Raw genomic sequence first — 22,683 nt, forward strand, 5'->3', positions numbered from 1 at the left:
TACAACTTCAGAATTCTTAAGATATAGGGGATTCTTAAATGCTTTTGCAGTGTTTTGAATTTTACCCTTTAAGAAATTGATTATAAGGGCGGGAGAGACATAGTATAATCTTTCTAGTATAAGTGGCAGTTTTATAGATGAAAGGAATATCACCTGTTAGCTGAATGATAGTTTACCTGTTAATATGATTAGATTAGGATTTCCTTTGTATCGTTGTAATGTTTACCTAGTTTGATAAATAGGCCTGTGAAAAACTGTATAGACTTACGTCCTTTTTTTTTTTTTTTTTTTTTGAGACGGAGTCTCGCTTTGTTGCCCAAGCTGGAGTGCAGTAGCATGATCTCGGCTCATTGCAAGCTCCGCCTCCCAGGTTCACGCCATTCTCCTGCCTCAGCCTCCCGAGTAGCTGGGACCACGGGTGCCCACCACCAGGCCTGGATAATTTTTTTGTATTTTTAGTAGAGATGGAGTTTCGCTGTGTTAGCCAGGATGGTCTCGATCTCCTGACCTCGTGATCCACCCGCCTCAGCCTCCCAAAGTGCTGGGATTACAGGCATGAGCCACTGTGCCCGGCCGACTTACATTCTTTCTTAAAAGTTTTTTTGTAGAGATGGGGTCTTGTCATGTTGCCCAGGCTGGTCTTGAACTCTTGGCCTCAAGCAGTCCTCTCACCTTGGCCTCCCAACATGTTGGGATTATAGGCATGAACCACTGTGCCTGACCTATATACTTTTTTTTTTTTTTTTTTTTTGAGAAGGAGTCTTGCTCTTTTGCTCAGGCTGGAGTGCAGTGGCTCGATTGAGCTCAGCTCACTGTAGCCTCCGCTTCCTGGGTTCAAACGATTCTCCTGCGTCAGCCTCCTGTGTAGCTGGGATTACAGGCACGCGACACCACGCCCGGCTAATTTTTGTGTTTTTAGTAGAGACGGGGTTTTGCCGTGTTGGCTAGGCTGGTCTCAAACTCCCGACCTCAGGTGATCCACCCGCCTTGGCCTCCCAAAGTGCTGGGATTATAGGCGTGAGCCACCGCACCCGGACAAATGAATTTAAATTTGAAGTGGGTGTTTGTGGATGATACATGTTTATTTCAGTTTTAGCATCCAGTTTCTTTCTTTCTTTGTTTTCTGAGACAGAGTCTTGCTCTGTCACCCGGGCTGGAGTGCAGTGGAGGCGGGATCACAGCTCACTGCAAACTCCACCTCCACGGCTCAAGTGATTCTCCCTGCCTCAGCCTCCCAAAGTGCTGGGATTACAGGCTTGATCCACCATGCCTGGCCCCCAGTTTATATCTTTATTCTGTTTTGGCTGCTTGGTTCTGCAAATCTGATTTGGAGATATGGACAGTCTCCATGTCTCCATGTGTACCTTAGTTTGTTCTTTTTTAAAAATAGAGATGGGGTCTCGCCATGTTGCCAGGCTGATCTCCAACTCCTGAGCTCAAGCCGTTCGCCGCCTCTGCCTCTCAAAGTGCTGGGATTAACAGATGTGAGCAACTGCGCTGACCACATTAGTTCTACTGATTTAGGAACAGGGATTAGTAGTAAGGACGTTTTATTTGGAAGACAACATTGTTTATTGACTTTAATTGTTTTCACTTCCTGTCACAAATGCAAAAGTGACCAGAACCTCACACTAAACTCTTAATACTGTTTTACGTCAACTTTTAATTGTTACCACACACACACACTTGGCTAGACCCGTAAGTGAAGGGAGGATTCACAAAGTAATTGTGGGGAAAGGTCTTTAATTGGTTAAGGTATAAGGTATACAATTTGCAGGCATGATTTTATGTGAATGAAGATGTGAAGGCTTAAATTAGGGTGGTAGAAACACCAGTGCAGCAGAGCCGTAGCCTTTTTACTCAGTGGTGTATTCATAGAAAATTCTGAAATCTGTAGATTTTAGTTTTTTTGAATGTCAATAAATTATGCTTGATTTCAGGTTATATACTCTCAATTGTTCAAGTCCTTGTCCTCTACCTTCCTTTAAAGTTAGGCATTTCAGTGCTTGCTTTGGCGGCACATATACTAAAAAAAATAAAGTTGGACATTTCAGTAGGCTAGACCTCACCAAAGATATGGCAGGTGGGTGGAGGGGGGAGAACGACCCAAAGTTACCAAGGAAGATCTACAACACAAATGAATTTGCTCACAGAACTGAAAAGAAGACTGCCCATAAGGCTTGCCCCTATCCATTTGACCTCAGACTGAATTTCAAATTCAGCAGTTAACCTCAGAATAAAATAAAAGTATTCCCGTTTAGAAACATATTCTTTTGATCTGTTTTAGGGAGGTGCTCAAGCTTTGGTGGTTCTCAGATTTTTTTTTTTTTTTCATGAGTTAGAATCTTGCTCTGTCATCCAGGCTGGAGTGCAGTGGCACAGTCATAGCTCACTGCAGCCTTGGACTTCTAGCAGTCCTCCCACCCTAGCCTCCTGTGTAGCTGGGATTACAGGCACATACCAACATGCCCAGCTAATTTTTTTTTTTTTTAAGAGACAGGGTCTTGTCTTGAACTTCCAGCCTCTAGAAATCCTCCCGCTCCAGCCTCCCAAGTTGCTGGGATTGTAGGTGTGAGCCACTGCGCCTGGCAGAAGTCATATTTCAATAGCCCTTTAAGATAATTGTGTTGCTATTTGGTAATAAGACAACACTTGGCAAGTGGTAGTTTCTTAAAGATTATTTGCAATGTGTAATCAGAAACCATATTAGTGAACTTTTCTCAGTGACTTTAAGACCATAGTTTTGTCCTTCTCTGTCATGGTAACATAAGCATCCATGTATTGCTTCCTATGCTCATGCACCTTGTCATTTAGCAAAGTGATCTTTATAACTTTCTCAGTATTGGCAACCCTGTCAGCCCTGGTCACGTCCACCAAGCAGATACTTGCCTGGAAGTAATTTAAGACTCAAAGTTGGGGCTGTTCTGGATGTATGAGTGAGACAGGCTTCGAATTTCCGAAGGAAACCATTTTTATAAAATCATACAGTTGATCGCTCTAGCTGTTGGGTGGAAAACTGGTCTGCTAGATAGTTTCTAAACTAAGGGAAAAGAGGAAAAGGAGAATGTTGTTGATGTTGAAAATATCTCAGGTTGCTCCCTAAATATTCCATTGACATCTCTAACAACGTGTGTGTAGGTGTTTTTTAAACTTAAAAATTTGGTTTACCATTTTACCATATGAAACAATTTCTTAGATGGTCTCATCAGTTTCAGTTGGGTAACAATACTAGTCAAAGAGATCTTTTTTTTTTTTCCTCATTAAACTTTTTTAATGGCTCTCAAAATTCCTTGACAAATTTTTGGTCAAGTTGTTTCCATTAAAAAGTACTGATTTTAAAAACTAATAACTTAAAACTGCCACACGCAAAAAAGAAAACCGAAGTGGTCCACAAAACATTCTCCTTTCCTTCTGAAGGTTTTACAATGCGTTGTTATAACCAGTCTTTTACTACTAAACTTAAATAGCCAATTGAAACAAACAGTTCTGAGACCATTCTTCCACCACTGATTAAGACCGGGGTGGCAGGTATTAGGGATAATATTCATTTAGCCTTTTGAGCTTTCTGGGCAGATTTGGTGACCTTGCCAGCTCCAGCAGCCTTCTTGTTCACTGCTTTGATGACATCCACCGCAACTGTCTGTCTCATATCATGAACAGCAACGCGACCCAGAGGTGGGTAGTCTGAGAAGCACTCAACACACACGGGCTTGCCAGGAACCATATCAACGTTGGCAGCATCACCAGAATTCAAGAAGTTAGGGCCATCTTCCAGCTTTTTACCAACATGGCGATCCATCTTTTCCTTCAGCTCAGCAAACTTGGAAGCAGTGTGAGCCGTGTGGCAATCCAGTACAGGGGCATAGCCAGCACTTATTTGGCCTGGATGGTTCAGGATAATCACCTGAGCAGTGAAGCCAGCTGCTTCCATTGGTGGGTCATCTTTGCTGTCACCAGCATCATTGCCATGATGAACATCCTTGACAGACACATTCTTGACATTGAAGCCCACATTGTCCCCAGAAAGAGTTTCACTCAAAGCTTCCTGGTGCATTTCCACAGATTTTACTTCAGTTTTAATGTTGACTGGAGCAAAGATGACCACCATACCAGATTTGAGAACACCAGTCTCCACTTGGCCAACAGGAACAGTACCAATACCACCAGTTTTTGTAGACATCCTGGAGAGGCAGGCAAAGGGGCTTGTTAGTTGGATGAGTTTGTGGTAGGATGTAGTCCAGAGCCTCAAGCAGCATGGTTCCACTGGTATTGCCATCCTTACAGGAGGATTTTCATCCCTTGAACCAAGGCATGTTAGCACTTGGCTCCAGCATGTTGTCACCATTCCAACCAGAAATTGGCACAAATGCTTCTGTGTCGGGGTTGTAGCCAGTTTTCTTAATTTAAGTGTTGACTTCCTTAACAATTTCCTCATATCTCTTCTGGCTGTAGGGTGGCTCAGTGGAATCCATTTTGTTAACACCGACAATTGGTTGTTTCACACCCAGTGTGTAAGCCAAAAGGGCATGCTCCTAGGTCTGTCCATTCTTGGAGATACCAGCTTCAAATTCACCAACACTGGCAGCAACAATCAGGACAGCACAGTCAGCCTGAGATGTCCCTGTAATCATGTTTTTGGTGAAGTCTCTGTGGCTAAGTCTCTGTGTCCTAGGGCATCAATAATAGTCACATAGCACTTGCTGGTCTCAAATTTCCACAAGGAGGTATCAATGGTGATACCACGTTCACGCTCAGCTTTCAGTTTATCCAAGACCCAGGCCTCCTTGAAGGAGCCCTTTCCCATCTCAGCAGCCTCCTTCTCAAATTTTTCAGTGGTTCTTTTGTTGATGCTACCACATTTGTAGTTCAGATGGCCAGTAGTGGTGGACTTGTCCGAATCTACGTGTCCAGTGACGACAATGTTGATATGAGTCTTTTCCTTTCCCATTTTGGCTGTTAGGGGTAGTTTTCACAACACCTGTGTTCTGGCGGCAAACCCATTGTGAAAAGAAAAAAAAGCTAGTCAGAGAGATCTTTTCGGTTCCTACTAGTCAAAATGTCACAGCAGCATCAAGCAGGCACTTGTTAGAAATGCTTTATCTCAGGACCTACCCTAAACCTACTGAATCAGAATCTGCAGTTAATAATACTGAATGCAGAATCTGCACTTGATTTGTATACACATGAAAGTTTGAGAAACACTGCTTTAGATTATCTAAGCTATCTGCATAGTGTGAGTGTATTGTCTGGCTTAGGTATTCTTCCAAATATCAGGGTGTATAGGTCTTCACATTTCATGAAATCAGTAGGTGTTCATTAAAAAGGAGAATTAACTGTGTGAAAAAATTTAACATATGTATGGTCCTAGAAATACTATAAGTTTAGGTGGATTGTCTCTTGTTACATAACGTATTATAGGAGGAAGGGCACTGCTTTCTGTGAAATTGCTATCTAGCTCAGGGTCCTGTCACAATCAGAAGTTACCTGTCATTTGTTTTCTGTCCTCTACTGTTGCATCAGGTCTGTTGCCTTCATCAGTCGAGAGAATGGAGAGGACCACTGGTGGCAGCATGGGTCTGGGGCCAAAAGGGAGCCTAGAGGCTTAGGATTGGATACTTCCTAGAAGTTGGAGGAGCCTAAGAGGGGTTGTGAAGCAGAACTTCTGTTGGCCCTGTTCAGCTTGTGGGGGAGACTCTGTGTGGGATGTCTTGAGTGTCCCAGGACCTGCCTCTCACCTTGTCTGCCATTGTATTCACAGCTTAGTCCCCAGTGGTAGACAAAGCTCCTGCTCTTAACATTTACATTATGCTGTCTTTATGAGGAGCTATATCCACATGAAGTATTGTTTCAAGTGTGTGATATCACACATAGACTCAACAATGCTTACCGTTACCAGATTTTGGATTTTTTTATATGGTTCCTTTTCTTTGGTAAAGGTAATAAGCAAAACTACATGAAGTACTATGTAGACAGACAGATTCCATAATGATGCTTCGCAGCTATATAAATCTCTCTTAACCTTACTGTGTCCAGTTAAAAAAAATTGATTTGGTTTTCAACTAATTTTGGACTTTTTAATAAAAGCAGTATAGGTACAGCATGGTTAAAATGGTATAAAAGGGTATATACAGTGAAAGATAAGTTTCTCTCCCACTCTTCCCTTCCCCCAAATATTTACTAGGTTTCATATATCTTTCTATGCCCTTGGAGACTAGCCATGTCTCTGTCTCCCTCCCCCACTTAGGTATGCAAATTGGATCATTACTACCCTGCACTTGTGTGTTTTACTTAACTATACCTTGGAGATTGTTCCATGATATCACATTGAGTTTTTATTGCTTTTCCTGAGATTGTTTATAAATTGGTTGTGATCGGTTGTTCACTTAGAATTATTAGTATTTGCCTTGGAGTTAAATTAGTATAGTTTATGTAAGTATGTGCTTTACAGTTGAATGTTTTAAAATATATAAAGCAAGTGATAGGGAAAATAGGGTAACCATTTCAGGGTTAAGGGCCTCATGAAACTTGAAATTTCTTTTTTTTTTTTTTTCCGTCTCGCTCTGTTGCCCAGGCTGGAGTGCAGTGGTGCGATCTGGGCTCACCGCAAGCTCTGCCTCCTGGGTTCATGCCATTCTCCTGCCTTAGCCTCCTGAGTAGCTGGGACTACAGGCTCCTGCCACTACGCCTGGCTAATTTTTTGTGTTTTTAATAGAGATGGGGTTTCACTGTGTTAGCCAGGATGGTCTCGATCTCCTGACCTCGTGATCCGCCCGCCTCGGCCTCCCAAACTGCTGGGATTACAGGCGTGAGCCACCGCGCCCGGCCGGGGAAACTTGAAATTTCTAGGGCTTAAATAAAATATGTATTTCGGTATAGAAAAACCACCATACCCAGGGTTAGTCTTGCAACAACAAACAATATATGTATATTCAGATATTCAAGAGCTGATTCACATTTGAGAGTTTTACAGAGATTACAGAGTTTTAGAATGAAGCCGTAGAGTTGCAATTTAGAATCTATATTGACTAGGCAGGTAAATATATATTTATTGCATTTAACTAACTAGGTAGGTAGATAGATGAGCTTAAATACTAGAATATCCTTTAAAGGAAAACCTGAGACATTTTTCATATCTGAAGCATCCTACAAAAATATCTTTGCTTTTAAAAATGGATACGTTTCTAGCATGGGCAGCAAAACAAGACTCTGCCGCTATAAAAAATAGAAAAATTAGCTCGGTGCAGTGGCTAATGCCTGTAGTCCCAGTACTTTGGGAGGCCAAGGCAGGAGGATTGCTTGAGCCCAGCCTGGGCAACATAAAGAGACCTCATCTCTACAGAAATGTAAAAAATTTGGTTGGCCATAGTGGTGCACACCTGTAGGCCCGGCTACTCAGGAGGCTGAGGTGGGAGGATCACTTGAGCCTGGTAGGTCAAGGCTGCAATGAGCCGTGATAGCATCACTGCACTATAGGCTTGGCAACGGAGTGAAGACCCTGTCTTAACATCCCCCCACCCCTCACAATAGGTACATTTGATGTTAGACACAGATCATTATAAAGCTTACTTAAGCTAACAAAATTCATGTAAATTTCCTCAGGTGTGAGTGAATAGGTTGTATTGGTATCTAGGTGAACGTTCTTTTTATTTTTTGAGACAGAGTCTGGCTCTGTCGCCCAGGCTCGAGTGCAGTGGCGTTACCTTGGCTCACTGCAACCTCCTCCTCCCAGGTTCAAGCAGTTCTCTGTCTCAGCCTCCCGAGTAGCTGGGATTACAGGCGTATGCCACCATGCCCAGCTAATTTTTGTATTTTTAGTAGAGACGTGGTTTCACCATCTTGATCAGGCTGGTCTTGAACTCCTGACCTTGTGATCCACCCACCTCGGCCTCCCAGAGTGCTGGGATTATAGGCGTGAGCCACCGCGCCCGGCCTGAATGTTTTTTTTTTTTTTTTTTGAGACGGAGTCTAGCTGTGTCGCCCAGGTTGGAGTGCAGTGCCGCTATCTCTGCTCACTGCAGTCTCCGCCTCCTGGGTTCACACCATTCTCCTGCCTCAGTCTCCCGACTAGCTGGGACTGCAGGCGCACACTACCATGCCTGGCTAATTTTTTGTATTTTTAGTAGAGACGGGGTTTCACCATGTTAGCCAGGATGGTCTCGATCTCCTGACCTTGTGATCTGCCTGCTGCGGCCTCCCAAAGTGCTGCGATTACAGGCATGCGCCACTGTGCCCGGCCTGAATGTTCTTTTTTTTAAAGAAGGTATATACTGTGGTTGATTGTCATGATGCCTGCAATTTTAAAATGATTCAGAGAAACAGATTACAGATAGCAAATAGGGTAAAATGTTAATTGAATTCAGATTTAGCTGTATTTTGTGTCTTTGAAATTTTCCATGATAAAAACTTGGCGGGAGGGAAGCATACCTCTTTAAAGTTAATATAATTTTCACAACTTGACTTGTGTTGTTTCTTAAATTGCAAGCAGATACACACCTTTTCATAGATTTAGTCTGAAAACATTCTTTCTCTTGACCCTTATGATTGAAGTGACTTTCATGTAATTTATTTATTGAGAAGATTTTGAAAAAAGAAAATAAGTGAATTGCTTTTAAAATGAAGGCGGAAGTGTGATACATTTTATTAAGATGTGAATTTTTGAGCATTTTGACCACTAGTATATACTTTTTTTAGTAAATAAAAGAGTTACTACTGTGTAATACTTTATTTTATTTTATTTTTTGAGATGGAGTTTTGCTCTTGTTGACCAGGCTGGAGTGCAGTGGCGTGATACTTTATTTTATTTTATTTTATTTTTTGAGATGGAGTTTTGCTCGTTGACCAGGTTGGAGTGCAATGGTGCGATCTTGGCTCACTCCAACCTCCGCCTCCTGGGTTCAAGAGATTCTCCTGCCTCAGCCTCCCGAGTAGCTGGGATTACAGGCACCTGCCACCACACCCGGATAATTTTTTGTATTTTTAGTAGCAGTGGGATTTCACCATGTTGGCCAGGCTGGTCTCAAACTCCCGGCATCAGGTAGTCCACCCGCCTCGGCCTCCCAAAGTGCTGGAATTACAGGAGTGAGCCACCGCGTCCAGCCATATGTAATACTTTAGTAAATAAAGAGTAAAAGGGATTGATTGGCATTTTCAGTCTTTTTTTTTTATGGCTAGAGATGAGTTAAAAAAATAAAATTTTAGGGCTAGGAAAATATTTTTTATTTGGACTTTAGAAAAATCAGAGACCAGTTTTCTCTCTTCTGCTTTTTTATTTAGCTGGGAAAATACTGCAAAATTTCCCCAATTCTTTGACATGAAAAGAAGTAGGATGTGGCAGCAGTTATATTTTCAGATTAATGAATAGAAGAGATTTCAGGTCAACAAGTGATTTGCAGAGCCATAAAGATAATGCTTTGATTGTGAATTATTTACAGCTGGAAACTCTTACTTTCTTATGCTTCTTTGAACTGTGGAAGGGATGAGATGTGATAAGCTGTGTGTGTGGGGGTGTGGGTGTGGTTTGTTTTCTGTAAGATATAGTATTGAGTTCATGCCTGCCAAAAGTTGCTTAAATTATTCCATATCTGATTTTGAGGTACTGTCGTGTTTCTGTCTTGATTTGTACTTCATTGCCAACTAATTAATTTAAAAGCATTGTTGTTTTCTCATGGAGAATATGGTTACTATGCTTTGTTCACATGGAGCAGAATGTCAAGTGGTAATCTTAATTAAATATTTATAAGATCATATTCATGTTAGTGAATTTCTAGGAATAACACAGCCTTTTTTCTTCTTTTGTAGCATAAGCAGTACTATAATGGATGTAGACAGCACAATTTCCAGTGGGCGTTCAACTCCAGCAATGATGAATGGACAAGGAAGCACTACTTCTTCAAGCAAAAATATTGCCTATAATTGTTGTTGGGACCAGTGCCAGGCTTGCTTCAACTCTAGCCCAGATCTGGCAGATCACATCCGTTCCATACATGTAGATGGTCAGCGAGGAGGGGTTGGTTTTGTCATTTCTTTTTTTCGCTCCCTGTTTTCGTTAGTTTTATTAATTTATAATTGCTAGTTAGGCTTTTTTGCTGAAAGTAATTTGGGATTATTTTTACACAGGCTTAGTTTTTTCAAGTGAATTTTTAATAATTATTTCCCATATACTTGATAGAATCAAATAAAAATAGGGTATGTGCTGGATTTTAGTTTGCTTTTAGATACGTTATTTTGAAGAAATTAGGCTTTTAAAAGTATAGTAGGTGACAGTATTATAAATGAATACAGTGTATTCCAGGGTTCTGATGTTTTGAGTTGAGAACATTTAGAATTAGCACTGTCTTGATTTTCCTTTGTTAGAGGATCCTGAATTATTCCTGACGCTTAAATTAACTGGGGAGACTGTTGGTACCAGGATTAGTGTATGCAATTCTATTAAATAATAGCCCAAACTCATTATTTGTGAGTGAGAATTGATCATCTTTCCCAGGTCTTGTCAGAGCTGATTTAGATGGAAAGTTCTGATTAGTCAGTATTGACCTATGTCCTTTCAGGAATACATTTAATTGTGTCAGTTCATGTAACTTCTATTAGGTGCTGAATAAAAAGAGCTAAGCAAATTGGGTAAGCCAAAAGTAATGTGCCAAAATATTAATTTATACAGTTCATGTAACTTCTATTAGGTACTGAATAAAGAGCTAAGCAAATTGGGTAAGCCAAAAGTAATGTGCCAAAATATTAATTTATACATTGTTTCAACTTTACCTAGATTTTTGTTGAATAGTTATCACACTTAGTGCATTTTTCAGAAATTAATGTCACAGTGTTGTAAGGGCAGGTAATTTATTAATATTAGGCCACACATTTCCTATCAGCCTGGCATCACTATTGAAGAACAGATAACTAACACAGTAAAAATCATCATGGTTTAAGTTAGTGGGTAACTGTTTCCAAGGTTCTGTTGATATTTAGAGTATAGTATTGATCTTTTTTTTTTTTAAACATCCAACCAGGTCAACGTTTCTAACATTTTAAGCAGTGATGTCATACTTGAATTTTTTTTTTTTTTTTTTTTTTTTGAGACGGAGTCTCACTCTGTTGCCTAGGCTGGAGTGCAGTGGCGTGATCTCAGCTCACCACAGCCTCTGCCTCCTGGGTTCAAGTGATTCTCCTGCCTCAACCTCCCGAGTAGCTGGGATTACAGGTGCCCGCCACCATGCCTGGCTAATTTTTGTATTTTTAGTAGAGATGAGGTTTTGCCATGTTGGCCAGGCTGGTCTCGAACTCCTGAACTCAGTTGATCCGCCCGCCTCGGCCTCCCAGAGTGCTGGGATTACAGGCGTGAGTCACCGTGTGTGGCCGAAATTTCTTTTAAGACATATTCATCCCTGTCACAATATATTATAATGTGTCAGCAGTTTTTTGATTACTCAAAGTTGATAAGTATAGCACTTGTACATTTGTCTTCTTGTTAGAGTTAATATGTATGATGTCTGAGTAACCAGTAAAATGTTATACTTACCTATGATCTGTTAATTAACTGTCCATCATATGGTATTTTCAGTGCAAAACCCAGCTCAGTGGTTAGGCTACTTTGGTAACCCAGTCTTCTCCCCCAAGCCATATGTCAGATACTTAGTGTGAAGTATCTTAGCAAGTTGGTTTTCTGGCTTTTGTAGATCTGCTTTTTGTGAGCCAGTGCTTGATGTCACTTGGTATATTACCATTTTTGAGCATCACGGCATGATGCTTTTTTGTCACTTGACTTAGCAACTGTGTATAGAATCATGAGCTATTTGGAAGATCACTGGGCTTCTCTTAATAGATGTGGGAGAGGGAGAATTTCACATTTCTGAGTCTTGGAATCCCGCAAGTTGAGCTGGCATACAACCTGATGAGAATTTCAGCCCTTCCCAGATTTGTAGAAAAAATGCAATTACAGTCTGATTTTTATTTTATTTTTATTTTTTTAAAATTAATTAATTAATTTTTTTTTGAGACAGAGTTTGGTTCTTGTTGCCCAGGCTGGAGTGTAATGGTGCGGTCTCAGCTCACTGCAACCTCTGCCTCCCGGGTTCAGGTGATTCTCCTGCCTCACCCTCCCGAGTAGCTGGGATTACAGGCATGAGCCACCACGCCTGGCTAAATTTTTTTGTATTTTTGGTAGAGACGGGGTTTCACCATGTTGGCCAGGCTGGTCTCGAACTCCTGACCTCAGGTGATCCACCTGCGTCGGCCTCCCAGGGTGCTGTGATTACAAGTGTGAGCCATTGCACCCGGCCAAGACTGGTTTTTAAAATAATTAAATATATCATGTAATCACAGTAACTATATACCTGTACCTTATTGATATAATAGAATTAGACATGAAATGTTGGCATTTGTCCTGTAAGTGTAATATTGAAATGAAAAATCTCCCATGTGATTTCTTGAACCTTGTTCAAAATATCACTTGATTTACCAATAATAAGATTCTCTAGCTGATTTTAAGAGTAATGCTGTTTGGCCGGGCGCGGTGGCTCGTGCCGATAATCCCAGCACTTTGGGAGGCTGAGGCGCGCAGATCACGAGGTCAGGAGTTTGAGACCAGCCTGGCCAATATGGTGAAACCCCGTCTCTACTAAAAAATACAAAAATTAGCTGGGTATAGTTGCGAGCCCCTGTAGTCCCAGCTACTCAGGAGGCTGAGACAGAAGAACCGCTTGAACCCGGGAGGTGGAGGTTGCAGTGAGCTGAGATCACGCCACTGCACTCCAGCCTGGGTGACAGAATGAGACTCTGTCTCAAAAAAAAAAATAAATAAATAAAATAAAAAGAGTAATGTTATTTTGATCAAAGATAGGAGTCCTGATCTTTGAAGGACATTATTTGCTAAACTATAAATGTAAAGGATCAAATAATGTAGAAAATGCATCCCAGTTTTTTCTACATACCAGTCATTAGAATATAGACTATGGTTTGTTTGTTCGTAGAGATGAGGTTTCACCATGTTGCCCAGGCTGGTCTCCAACTCCTCGACTCAAGCGATCTGCCCGCCTTGGCCTCTGCAAATGCTGAGATTACAATAGACTATGTGTTTTGAATGATAAAATATGAATGAGAGTTTGAAAACTTAGTACTACTATAAAAGACAAGAAAACTTGATCTGATTTTGTGCTTTGAGATTGGCTTTTGTGTTTTTTCTTTTCTTTTTTTTTTTTTTTTTGAGATGGAGTGTCGCTCTGTTGCCCGGGCTGGAGTGCAGTGGCACGACCTCAGCTCACTACAGCCTCTGTCTCCTGGGTTCAAGCAGTTCTGCTGCCTCAGCATCTTGAGTAGCTGGGATTACAAGTGTGCACCACTACGCCCAGCCAATTTTTGTATTTTTAGTATAGATGGGATTTCACCATATTGGACAGGCTGGTCTCGAACTCCTGATCTCAGGAGTTCCTGAGGAGGACTTGATCATCCTCCTCAGCCTCCCAAGGTGCTGGGATTACAGGCCTCTGAGCCACCATGCCTAGCGGGTTTTGTGTTTTGAAGAGTAGTTGTTGGTTGGAACATCAGATTTTTTTCTTTGAAATGAACTTTAAAAAAACAAAAACATTTTCGGCTGGTCACAGTAATCCCAGCACTTTGGAAAGCTGAGGTGGGTAGATCGCTTGAGCTCAGGAGTTTTGAGGCCAGCCTGGGCAACGTGACAAAATCCTCTCTCTACAAAAATTAGCTGGGTGTAGTGGCACATGCCTGTGGTCTTAGCCACTCAGGGGGATGAGGTGGGAGAATTGCTTGAGCCCAGGAGGTTGAGGCTGCTGTGAGATCGTGCCACTGCACTCCAGCCTGGATGACAGAGTGAGATCCTGTCTCAAAAAAAAAGAACAAAAAACATTTTTAATGTATAGTTCAGGGGCTTTAAGTACATTCACCTTATTGTGTAATCGCCACCCACTCTCTGTCTCCAGAACTTGTAAATTATCATCCCAAATTGAAATCTGTACCCATTAAACAAACTTACTGTCTGCTCCCACTAGCTCCTGGTAACCACAGTTCTACTTTCTATCTCTGTGTGTTTGACTGTTGTAGGTATCTAATATAAGTAGAAAACACCTGATTTTGTTGGCCTAATTATTTTTTTAGATTTCTTATTTCTTCTTTCTCTCTTAAGTGTTAAAGTGTCATCATGGAACAGAAACAGATGAGGAAAAAATTGGTAACCCTAGAAGATTTTATGCTTCTGATTATTGAAAGATGACAGTTTTACTGGAGCAGTAAGTTAGCAAGATCTAAACTGTATTAATTTCTGTTCTTTTTCTCATTCCACTATAATCTTTGCCCTGGGGAGAAAAGCAAAACCATTATATATCCACTTAGCATTGTTTTTTCCCCCCTTTTAAGTTGTTTATGTTGCTATGTTCATGTGGACTTCTTTGGAGGCTGAAGTCAAGTGGAGTTTAGATTTTCTTGGCCTGATTTCTACATTAAAATTAAACTAATCTAAACACCAAATTATGAATACACTTTTTTTTCTTAAATAGAGATGAGGTCTCACTGTGTTGCCCATGCTAGTCTTGCCTTGGCCTCCCAAAGTGCTAGGATTACAGGTGTGAGCCACCATGCCCAGACCAATTTGCCTTTTTTTTAAAAAACATCATGAGAGTGCTTTCTGCAATTTCAAAAATAAAAACAAAACAGGCAAAAAGAGAATCAAACCTATCTCTAGTGTTAAGTATGATAGAATTTTGTTATTGTTGCCCAGGCTGAAATGCAGTGGTGCAATCTCCACTCACTGCAACCTCCACCTCCCAGGTTCGAGTGATGCTCCTGTGTCAGCCTCCTAAGTAGCTGGGACTACAGGTGTGCACCACCACACCTGACTTACTTTTGTATTTTTAGTAGAGATGAGGTTTCACCATGTTGGCCAGCCTAGTCTTGAACACCTGACCTCAGGTGATCCACCCGCCTCTGGCTCCCAAAGTGCTGGGATTACAGGCCTGAGCCACCGTGCCCGGCCTAGGTCCGTACTTCTATGTGTGACTGGTTTCTGAAGATTAGACTCTGAGTTATCTTACTAATCAAATTTCAAATCCCAGTGTCCTCTTAATATAAGTCTTGGAAAGTGGGGAACTTGTAGGACTTTAGAGGCTCAGTGTAAAAGATATTACTGTTCTTTCTTTCTCAGCTATTTCTCACATAAAAACAATTTCTGGAAAGAAAGCCAGAGGTTTAGGTTTCTTGATATAGGATTTATTTTCTGTGTCATTTGAGGTTTACTTTTGCATATATTTTTTGGTGTGTTTTTTTGTTGAGAGGCAAAGCGAGGAGATTGTGGGCAAGGGAGGAATATGGTACGGTATTGTTGGAAGACTTGAATGAGTCCAGTTAACTGTAGCACTCAGGAGGTCAAGGTTGCAGTGAGCTATAATTGTGCCACTGCCTTCCAGCCTGGATGATAGAGCAAGACTCTGTCTCATTAAGAAAAAGAAAATAAAAATTGGTCTTGATGGTACCGTGGAATCATCTATCCAACCCCTCTGCCTGACTCTGTGTGTGTGTGTGTGTGTGTGTGTGTGTGTGTGTGTGTGTGTGTGTGTGTGTGTGTGTGTGTGTGTGTGTGTGTGTGTGTGTGTGTTTTTAATGAGACAGTCTTACTATGTTGTCCAAGCTGGTCTTACTATGTTGTCCAGCTCCTGGGCTTAAGCAGTGCTCCCATCTCAGCTTCTTGAGTTTCTGGGATTCCAGGCATATACCACCACACTCAGCTGGCCTATCTGACTTGAGATGGTGTCTCTCTTTTCTTTTTGTGTAATTTTACTGAAAACAAGATCATTTACTCAGTATAATTAGGCCTTTATTTTGGCATGTAGATTATTCTGTTAACTTGCTCTGCATTTAGAATATATTTGGCTGATTTTAATTTACTGGTAATAACTGAATTCCTTGTGCATACTTACTCTGACAGATTAACATTGCACTTTTTTGCCGTGGATTTTTCATTTATTTACAGAAAGATTTCATGGATTCATTTGTGTTCTTCAGGTGCATAGGTGTTTGTGCATTTATCTATATTATCATACAAGCCGTTTTAAGTATAGGCCATTCAAATACATTCAGATACATAACACTGGTACAAGGATACACTGGTTCATACACTGGTTCAAGGATATTGACCAAAGTGAAGGAGACTCAGACTACCCTTGGCTCCTAGGTTTGTACCATTCTTATTCACTTTGGGCATTTTGGAGAAGATTCCCGGAGGCAAAACCTATTCTGACAGAAACTCAGTACTTTGTAGAGTTCTCAACAGAAAGCCAAAACCTCCCTGTAACACTGAAATTTTAGACATCTACATCTTACATGTAAGGAACTTGAAGATTTCTTTAGCAGTCCAAAAATATATGTATGTTTTTTGAGATGGGGTCTCACTCTGTCACCCAGGCTGGAGTGTAGTGGCGCCATCTCAGCTCACTGCAACTTTCGCCTCCCAGGTTCAAGCGATCCTCCTCCCTCAGCCTCCCAAGTAGCTGGGATTACAGGCGTGTGTCATCACACCTGGTTAAGTTTTTGTATTTTTAGTAGAGGTGGGGTTTCGCCATGTTGGCCAGGCTGGTCTTGAACTCCTGACCTCAAGTGATCCACTCACCTCGGCCTCTCAGAGTGCTGGGATTACAGGCGTGAGCCACTGCACCTGGCCCAAAAATGTTCTTTTAATGGCTGTGTGGGTTTAAAATTTTTTTTTTCCTGGACATTCTGGCAGGAAAACCTGATGGCAGTTATTTTGAGAAGGAACCTTCAGTGTCTAATATAAACCCAGTTATTTCATTGACTGGTCTTTCTGAGATAATATAACATCTTATATTTTCATAGTGTTTTGGACTTACCACGTGTGCTCAGAGTATTTCTGATGAAAAAGGAAGTAGATGATTCTTCCAAGATTACATAGCTGCAAAGTGAAAGAACTGGATTGAATTCAGTTTAGCAGTGGCATGATCTTAGCTCACATAGCCTCAAACTCCTGGACTCAAGCAATCCTTCTACCTCAGTGTAGTAGTTGGGACTACAGGCATGCATCACCACGTCTCGCTAATTTAAACATTTTCAGAGTTGGGATCTTGCTTTGTTGCCCATACTGGTCTGAAATCTGTCTTCTAGCCATCATCTTGCCTCAGCCTCCAGAGCAGCTGGGATTCTAGGCACGAGTCACTGTGCTCAGCAGGTTGTTTTCAATTTCTGTTATGTCTGATACAACCTAATACAACACAATTTGCTGTATCATGAGAGACTGGACTTGGGACCCCTGTGTCTTATTCTGTTAAAATAGCCAGACCTTAATTCATTTTAAAATAGAAGAACCATGGCAAATTATATTCTTGAACATGCTTCTTCCAAATTTGGATATAATTGGAATCCTTTGGTATTTGATTTTTCAGGGTTAATTTTAACAGTAGGAGGGTTTCTAAAAATAGCATAAAAATGTTTTTCAGATATTATACGTCTAAAATGTCTCAGATTTGAAGAAGACCCTTTTGTCAGATTTGGGAGTATTTTTATCAAAACCTCGTCCTAATACAGGCTAAGAAAGGAAATATATAGCCTCAAACAGTTTTGTGTATTTTTGTGGATCTTTCTTTTTTCTTTCTTTTTTTTTTTTTAAGACGGAGTTTTGCTTTGAGTGCAGGTTTGAGTGCAATGGCGCAGTCTCAGCTCACTGGAACCTCCACCTCCCAGGTTCAAGCGATTCTCCTGCCTCAGCCTCCTGAGTAACTGAGGTTACAGGCATGTGCCACCACACTCGGCTAATTTTGTATTTTCAGTAGAGACATTGTTTCACCATGTTGGTCAGGCTGGTCTCGAACTCCTGGCCTGAAGTGATCCACCCACCTCGGTCTCCTAAAGTGTTGGGATTACAGGCATGAGCCATTACACCAGGCGTTTTTTGGATCTTTCTAAACGTTTCACCCCAATATAGCTAAACACAGTTAAACACTTTGATCTCTTTACGCCTCCTTCATTTGGTATAAAATTCACTAGGTTGAAGATGTTGGTTTTTCTTTGAATCTGAAGGTGTGTTGCCTTAATTGTGTTACTAGACATTATTCCATGTAGAGTCTAAACCATACTTAATAAGGCTGTATCAGATGTGATTTCAGACCTGCTATTACCTCTATAGTCATGTTTGCTCATAGGAAAAAAATTAGAAGCCAGATACTGCTGTTTCTACCAAATTTAGTGATTGAGTGTTGTTAGGTAGAGGCAGTGCTTATTTCGAAGGAACTAAATCTTATCTTTAAGAGTATTTCAGAGTAGGGCGGGAGGGTCACTTAATCCTTTTAACATTAAGGAGAATCCTTCTGTCAAAAAAGTTGTTACAGGAATGATGTTGATATTGTTCCCAAATACTTTCTTTAAGGCATTTCTGTTTACGTATTAGGTTGGTGCACAAGTAATTGCGTTTTTTTTCAATTAATGGCAAAAACGGCAATGACTTGTGCACCAAACTAATAATATGATTTCTGAGAGAATTTTAAACCCACCCCTGATTCCTCCTCTTTGTTACTTGGATTGCAAAATAAGACTTTGAATCTAGTAGTAGTTGTGGTTTTTTTTCTTGAGAGGATCTATCTCTTACTGCCCAGGCTGGAGTGCAGTGGCATGATTATAAGAGTTCACTGTAGCCTTGCCCTCTCCAGTGCAAGCAATTCTCCCACCTCAGCCTCTTAAGTAGCTGGGACCACAGGTGGGCACCACCATGCCTGGTTAATTTTTGTATATTTTGTATAGACAGGGTTATGGCATGTTGCCCAGGCTGGCCTCATTCCTGGGCTCAAGCAATCCTCCTGCCTTGGCCTTCCAAAGTGCTGGGGTTAGAGGTGTGAGCCACTGTGCCTGGTGAGTCTAGTAGTCTTGATTTCAAAAATTGATAGCATTAATTACCCATGTGTGATTATTAAACAATATTGAATTAATTTCTATAGCATTTAAGTTTTTTTTTTTTTTTTTTTCTCTTTGGAGAGAAGGTCTCACTCTGTCACCTACACTGGAGTGCAGTAGTGCCATCATGGCTCACTGCAGCCTCCATCTCTTGGGCTTAAGCAATCATCCTGCCTCAGCTGCTAGCCCTATACCCCGCCACCACCCCTGAGTAGCTGGGACTACGGGTGCATATGCCATTATGCCTAGCCAATTTTTTGTTACTTTTGTAGAGACAGGGTTTTGCTGTGTTGCCCAGGCTGGTCTCGAACTCCTGAGCTCAAGCCATCCCCCTACCTCGGCCTCCCAAAGTGCTGGAATTGCTGGTGTGAGCCACCACATCGGGTGCATATAAGTATTGCTTTGTATTTTTTTTCTGTTCCTAGATTTATTACTCTGTTTAATTTATTATTAACAGAATTATTAACAGAATATTATTATAATTATTAATAAATGAACAGAATTTATTATTCTGTTCCTAGATTTATTACAGAGTTAAAAGTTACTTTTAACTCTGAGAACCTTGGCCATTAGTTTATAAACATGTTCTAGGGTTGGGAATTTTGAGTATGAAGGAGGAAACGTTATGACTTCTTTTATCTCATACTTAAAGAAACTAGCAAATTCGTGGTGGAGTCAGGATATGCAGTAACTTCTCTAAACAGTCTTGTCAAATGGCAGTGGTGGTATTGCCTTGTTATACCTATTTGACATAAGATGGTATTGTTTTTGAGTAAAAATTGACCTCAATTATTTGTTTATAGACTGTCAGTTTTTCTAGTCTATTAAAAATTTTATTTTAGGCTGGCTGAAGAAACTTAAGTTCTTTGTATATCTTTCTTGTGTTCTATATGTATGTAGTATATTACAGTCTTCAAAGTGTGACTCTGTAATTGTTCTTACCTTAGAAAAGAACAGAGCCTTTAGGTGGTTCTTTCAAGATAATGATTGTGGTAGACCCTTCTTTTCCTGATGTTGGGAAGCAGTTTTCAGTGTTTGGTTTGATGGAAATAGCATCAGTTAGGAAATTGACATGTCACTGGTAGGAAGATGATAAAGATTAATTTGTTAGTTTTGGTGCTTTCCACACCTAGTTATACTTAGTACCCTGAACCTAGAATGTGGATCTGTTATGAAAGTAGGGTAGCTCATGTCTGTTGTTTTTATTACTATATTCACTTAATATTTTGTATTCTATTTGTTTCATAACAAAATTTCATATTCCAGACAGGGTCTCAAATATCTCTCTATGTCATAATCGAGATAGAAATAATTCTTTATGATTAGAACAGTATAAGAACAAATATTGTCAGTATGCATGTGAGACTAGGATATCACCAGTAAAAGATTGTAATTTGATAATTTTCATTCATTCTTTGAAGTTGAAAATATCAGTATCTTCTAATTAACATTTATTGGTCATTTCATTAATTTTTTTATACCTTTAAAAAGGTATATTTTTATAAAATATACCTCTCATAAAAGGTAGAAGGTATATTTTTCCTGCTATTTAAAATTAATAGATGTTTGTTCTTTTGTGCAGTAAATATAAAAATGTAAATGATGGCCCATGGTCTCAGTTCCAAGGGATATATTGCTAATATTATATATATTTCCTTCTGAATGGTATTCTGTGATCGGTGTGTTAATTCCTTATCGAAGGTGTGGACAGTAGCATTAAGGGTGGCTTATACTAGGATGTTTTGACAGTTTATCTATATTAAGCATTTTGATTGGCTTGTACATTCAGTAGCTCTTGTCAGTTGAAGACTTGTAACATGTTAATTTGAATGTATGAGGAATCAAACTCTTCTTGAGATAAGTCATGAAAATTAATATGGTTCTGCTTTTCTTAACAGGTATTTGTTTGCTTATGGAAAGGTTGTAAAGTATATAACACTCCATCTACCAGTCAAAGTTGGTTACAAAGGCATATGCTGACACACAGTGGAGACAAACCTTTCAAGGTAAGGATGTATGTATATAAAATTTATTTATTTATTTATTTATTTATTTATTTATTTATTTATTTATTTATGACACAAGAGTCTCACTCTGTTGCCCAGGCTGGAGTGCAATGGTGCCATCTTGGCTCCCTGCAGCCTCCACCTGCTGTGTTCAAGTGATTTTCCTGCCTCAGCCTGCCGAGTAGCTGGGACTACAGGCATGTGCCACCACACCTGGCTAATTTTTGTACTTTTAGTAGAGATGGTGTTTCACCATGTTGGCCAGAATGGTCTTGAACTCTTGACCTCAGGTGATTCTCCCGCCTCGGCCACCCAAAGTGTTGGGATTACAGGCATGAGCCACTGCGCCTGGCTGTTTTTTTCTTTTAAATGTTAGCTTAAGCTGACATGTTTCCTAACAGGCATAATTTTGCTCCTCTAAATTTTTTTAAAAACAACCATTTGTTTTAACATTCTTGTACATGCATTGAATTTCAAAAGTAGATGGAGATAAAGCTCATTTGATCAATTTTTTTCTATTTGAAGTACAGGAGAAATGTTGCTGTTGGATTAGGGTCTTGAAAATAGCTAGTGGGTAGACTAATGACTGGAAGCCATGTTGGTTTTTTTTAATACCTTGTGGTCTGATTATGTTTTCTTATTGTTAAAGGTTTCGGCATTTTCATTAGCAAACAACATTGACTATTATATAAAATAAATAAATTGTAGGACATTAAAGGATTTGATTCCTTTCACTCAGTTTTGAGGTCACACTACTGAGCTTAGTTGTAATTAGTTGTAAATCACTTTTGTCAAATTAGTTTATTCTGGGAAATCTTTATAAAGAGCAAGTTTCTGTAAAAATCTTTTCCATTTATCTTTATGAAAAATTAAGTATTTTGGTTTCTATTTATGGAAAGCAGCATATACCATAGAGATTAACAGTTTATGTTTAAAGGAGTTTAATAGTTGTTAAAACCACATTTACTGGAATGAATACTGTGCCAGTTGTTTCCCTTGGATTTTGTAGAGAGTGAGGTAATTCTTGTGGAGTTGCTTTTAAAAACAACTTTTTTTGGAAAAAGCAATCAGCAAGTTAAAACATTATAACAAAGGTTTACACTAAGAATTATTTGTCTCTCTCTTTTTCCTGTTTCCCCTTTCCTCCCAAATATATGATTATTATTTGTTTCTTGTGATTTTTTTCTAGTATTTCCTTATGCAACCACAAGCAGATAAATATGTAGTCTCATTCTCCTTTCTTTCTTACACAAAGTCTAGTAAATTAAATACTGTCTGTGCCTTGCTTTAAAAAGAAGCAAACTTAATTTTAGAGCAGCTTTAAATACAGAGATTACTTGTTTTTCTATATACTTGTTTTTCTATATACCAAGTTTCTTCCATTCTTGAAATACTATATTGTATATGTGTACCTTGCTTTTTTGTTTTAATTTGAATAGTTTCTTTCCCCCCCAAGATGGAGTCTTGCTCTGTTGCCCAGGCTGGGGTACAGTGGCATGATCTTGGCTCACTGCAACCTCCGCCTCTTGGGTTCCAGCGATTCTCCTGCCTCAGCCTCCCGAGTAGCTGGGATTACAGGCATGTGCCATCACGCCTGGCGAATTTTTGTACTCTTAGTAGAGATGGGGTTTCACCATGTTGGCCAGGCTGGTCTTGAACTCTTGACCTCGTGATCTGCCCACCTTGGCCTCCCAAAGTGTTGGGATTAACCACACCTGGCCCTAATTTGAATAGTTTTTGGGGAACAGGTGGTTTTTGGTTACATTGGATAAATTCC

The 22,683-nt window shown here is 40.1% G+C and overlaps 1 protein-coding gene and 1 pseudogene across 6 annotated transcripts in view; one reads left to right on the plus strand and one right to left on the minus strand.

Annotated features, from left to right (window-relative positions):
* The window catches only part of AEBP2 (AE binding protein 2), a 119,602-nt gene that overhangs the window by 13,205 nt on the left and 83,714 nt on the right, over positions 1 to 22,683 (plus strand). For all 6 annotated transcript variants that reach the window (XR_008670474.2, XM_055358430.2, XM_055358429.2 and 3 more), the window contains exons 2-3: positions 9,799 to 10,006; positions 20,799 to 20,906. Coding sequence is in view for 5 of the 6 variants with exons in the window: in XM_055358430.2 (XP_055214405.1) it covers positions 9,799 to 10,006; positions 20,799 to 20,906 (316 nt within the window). In the remaining variant the exon portion in view is untranslated. The remainder of the gene's footprint in view (positions 1 to 9,798; positions 10,007 to 20,798; positions 20,907 to 22,683) is intronic.
* On the minus strand, positions 3,263 to 5,003 carry LOC101154392 (elongation factor 1-alpha 1-like; annotated as a pseudogene).

Source organism: Gorilla gorilla, chromosome 10, assembly GCF_029281585.2.
Source record: "Gorilla gorilla gorilla isolate KB3781 chromosome 10, NHGRI_mGorGor1-v2.1_pri, whole genome shotgun sequence".
Taxonomy (NCBI): Eukaryota; Metazoa; Chordata; class Mammalia; order Primates; family Hominidae; genus Gorilla; species Gorilla gorilla.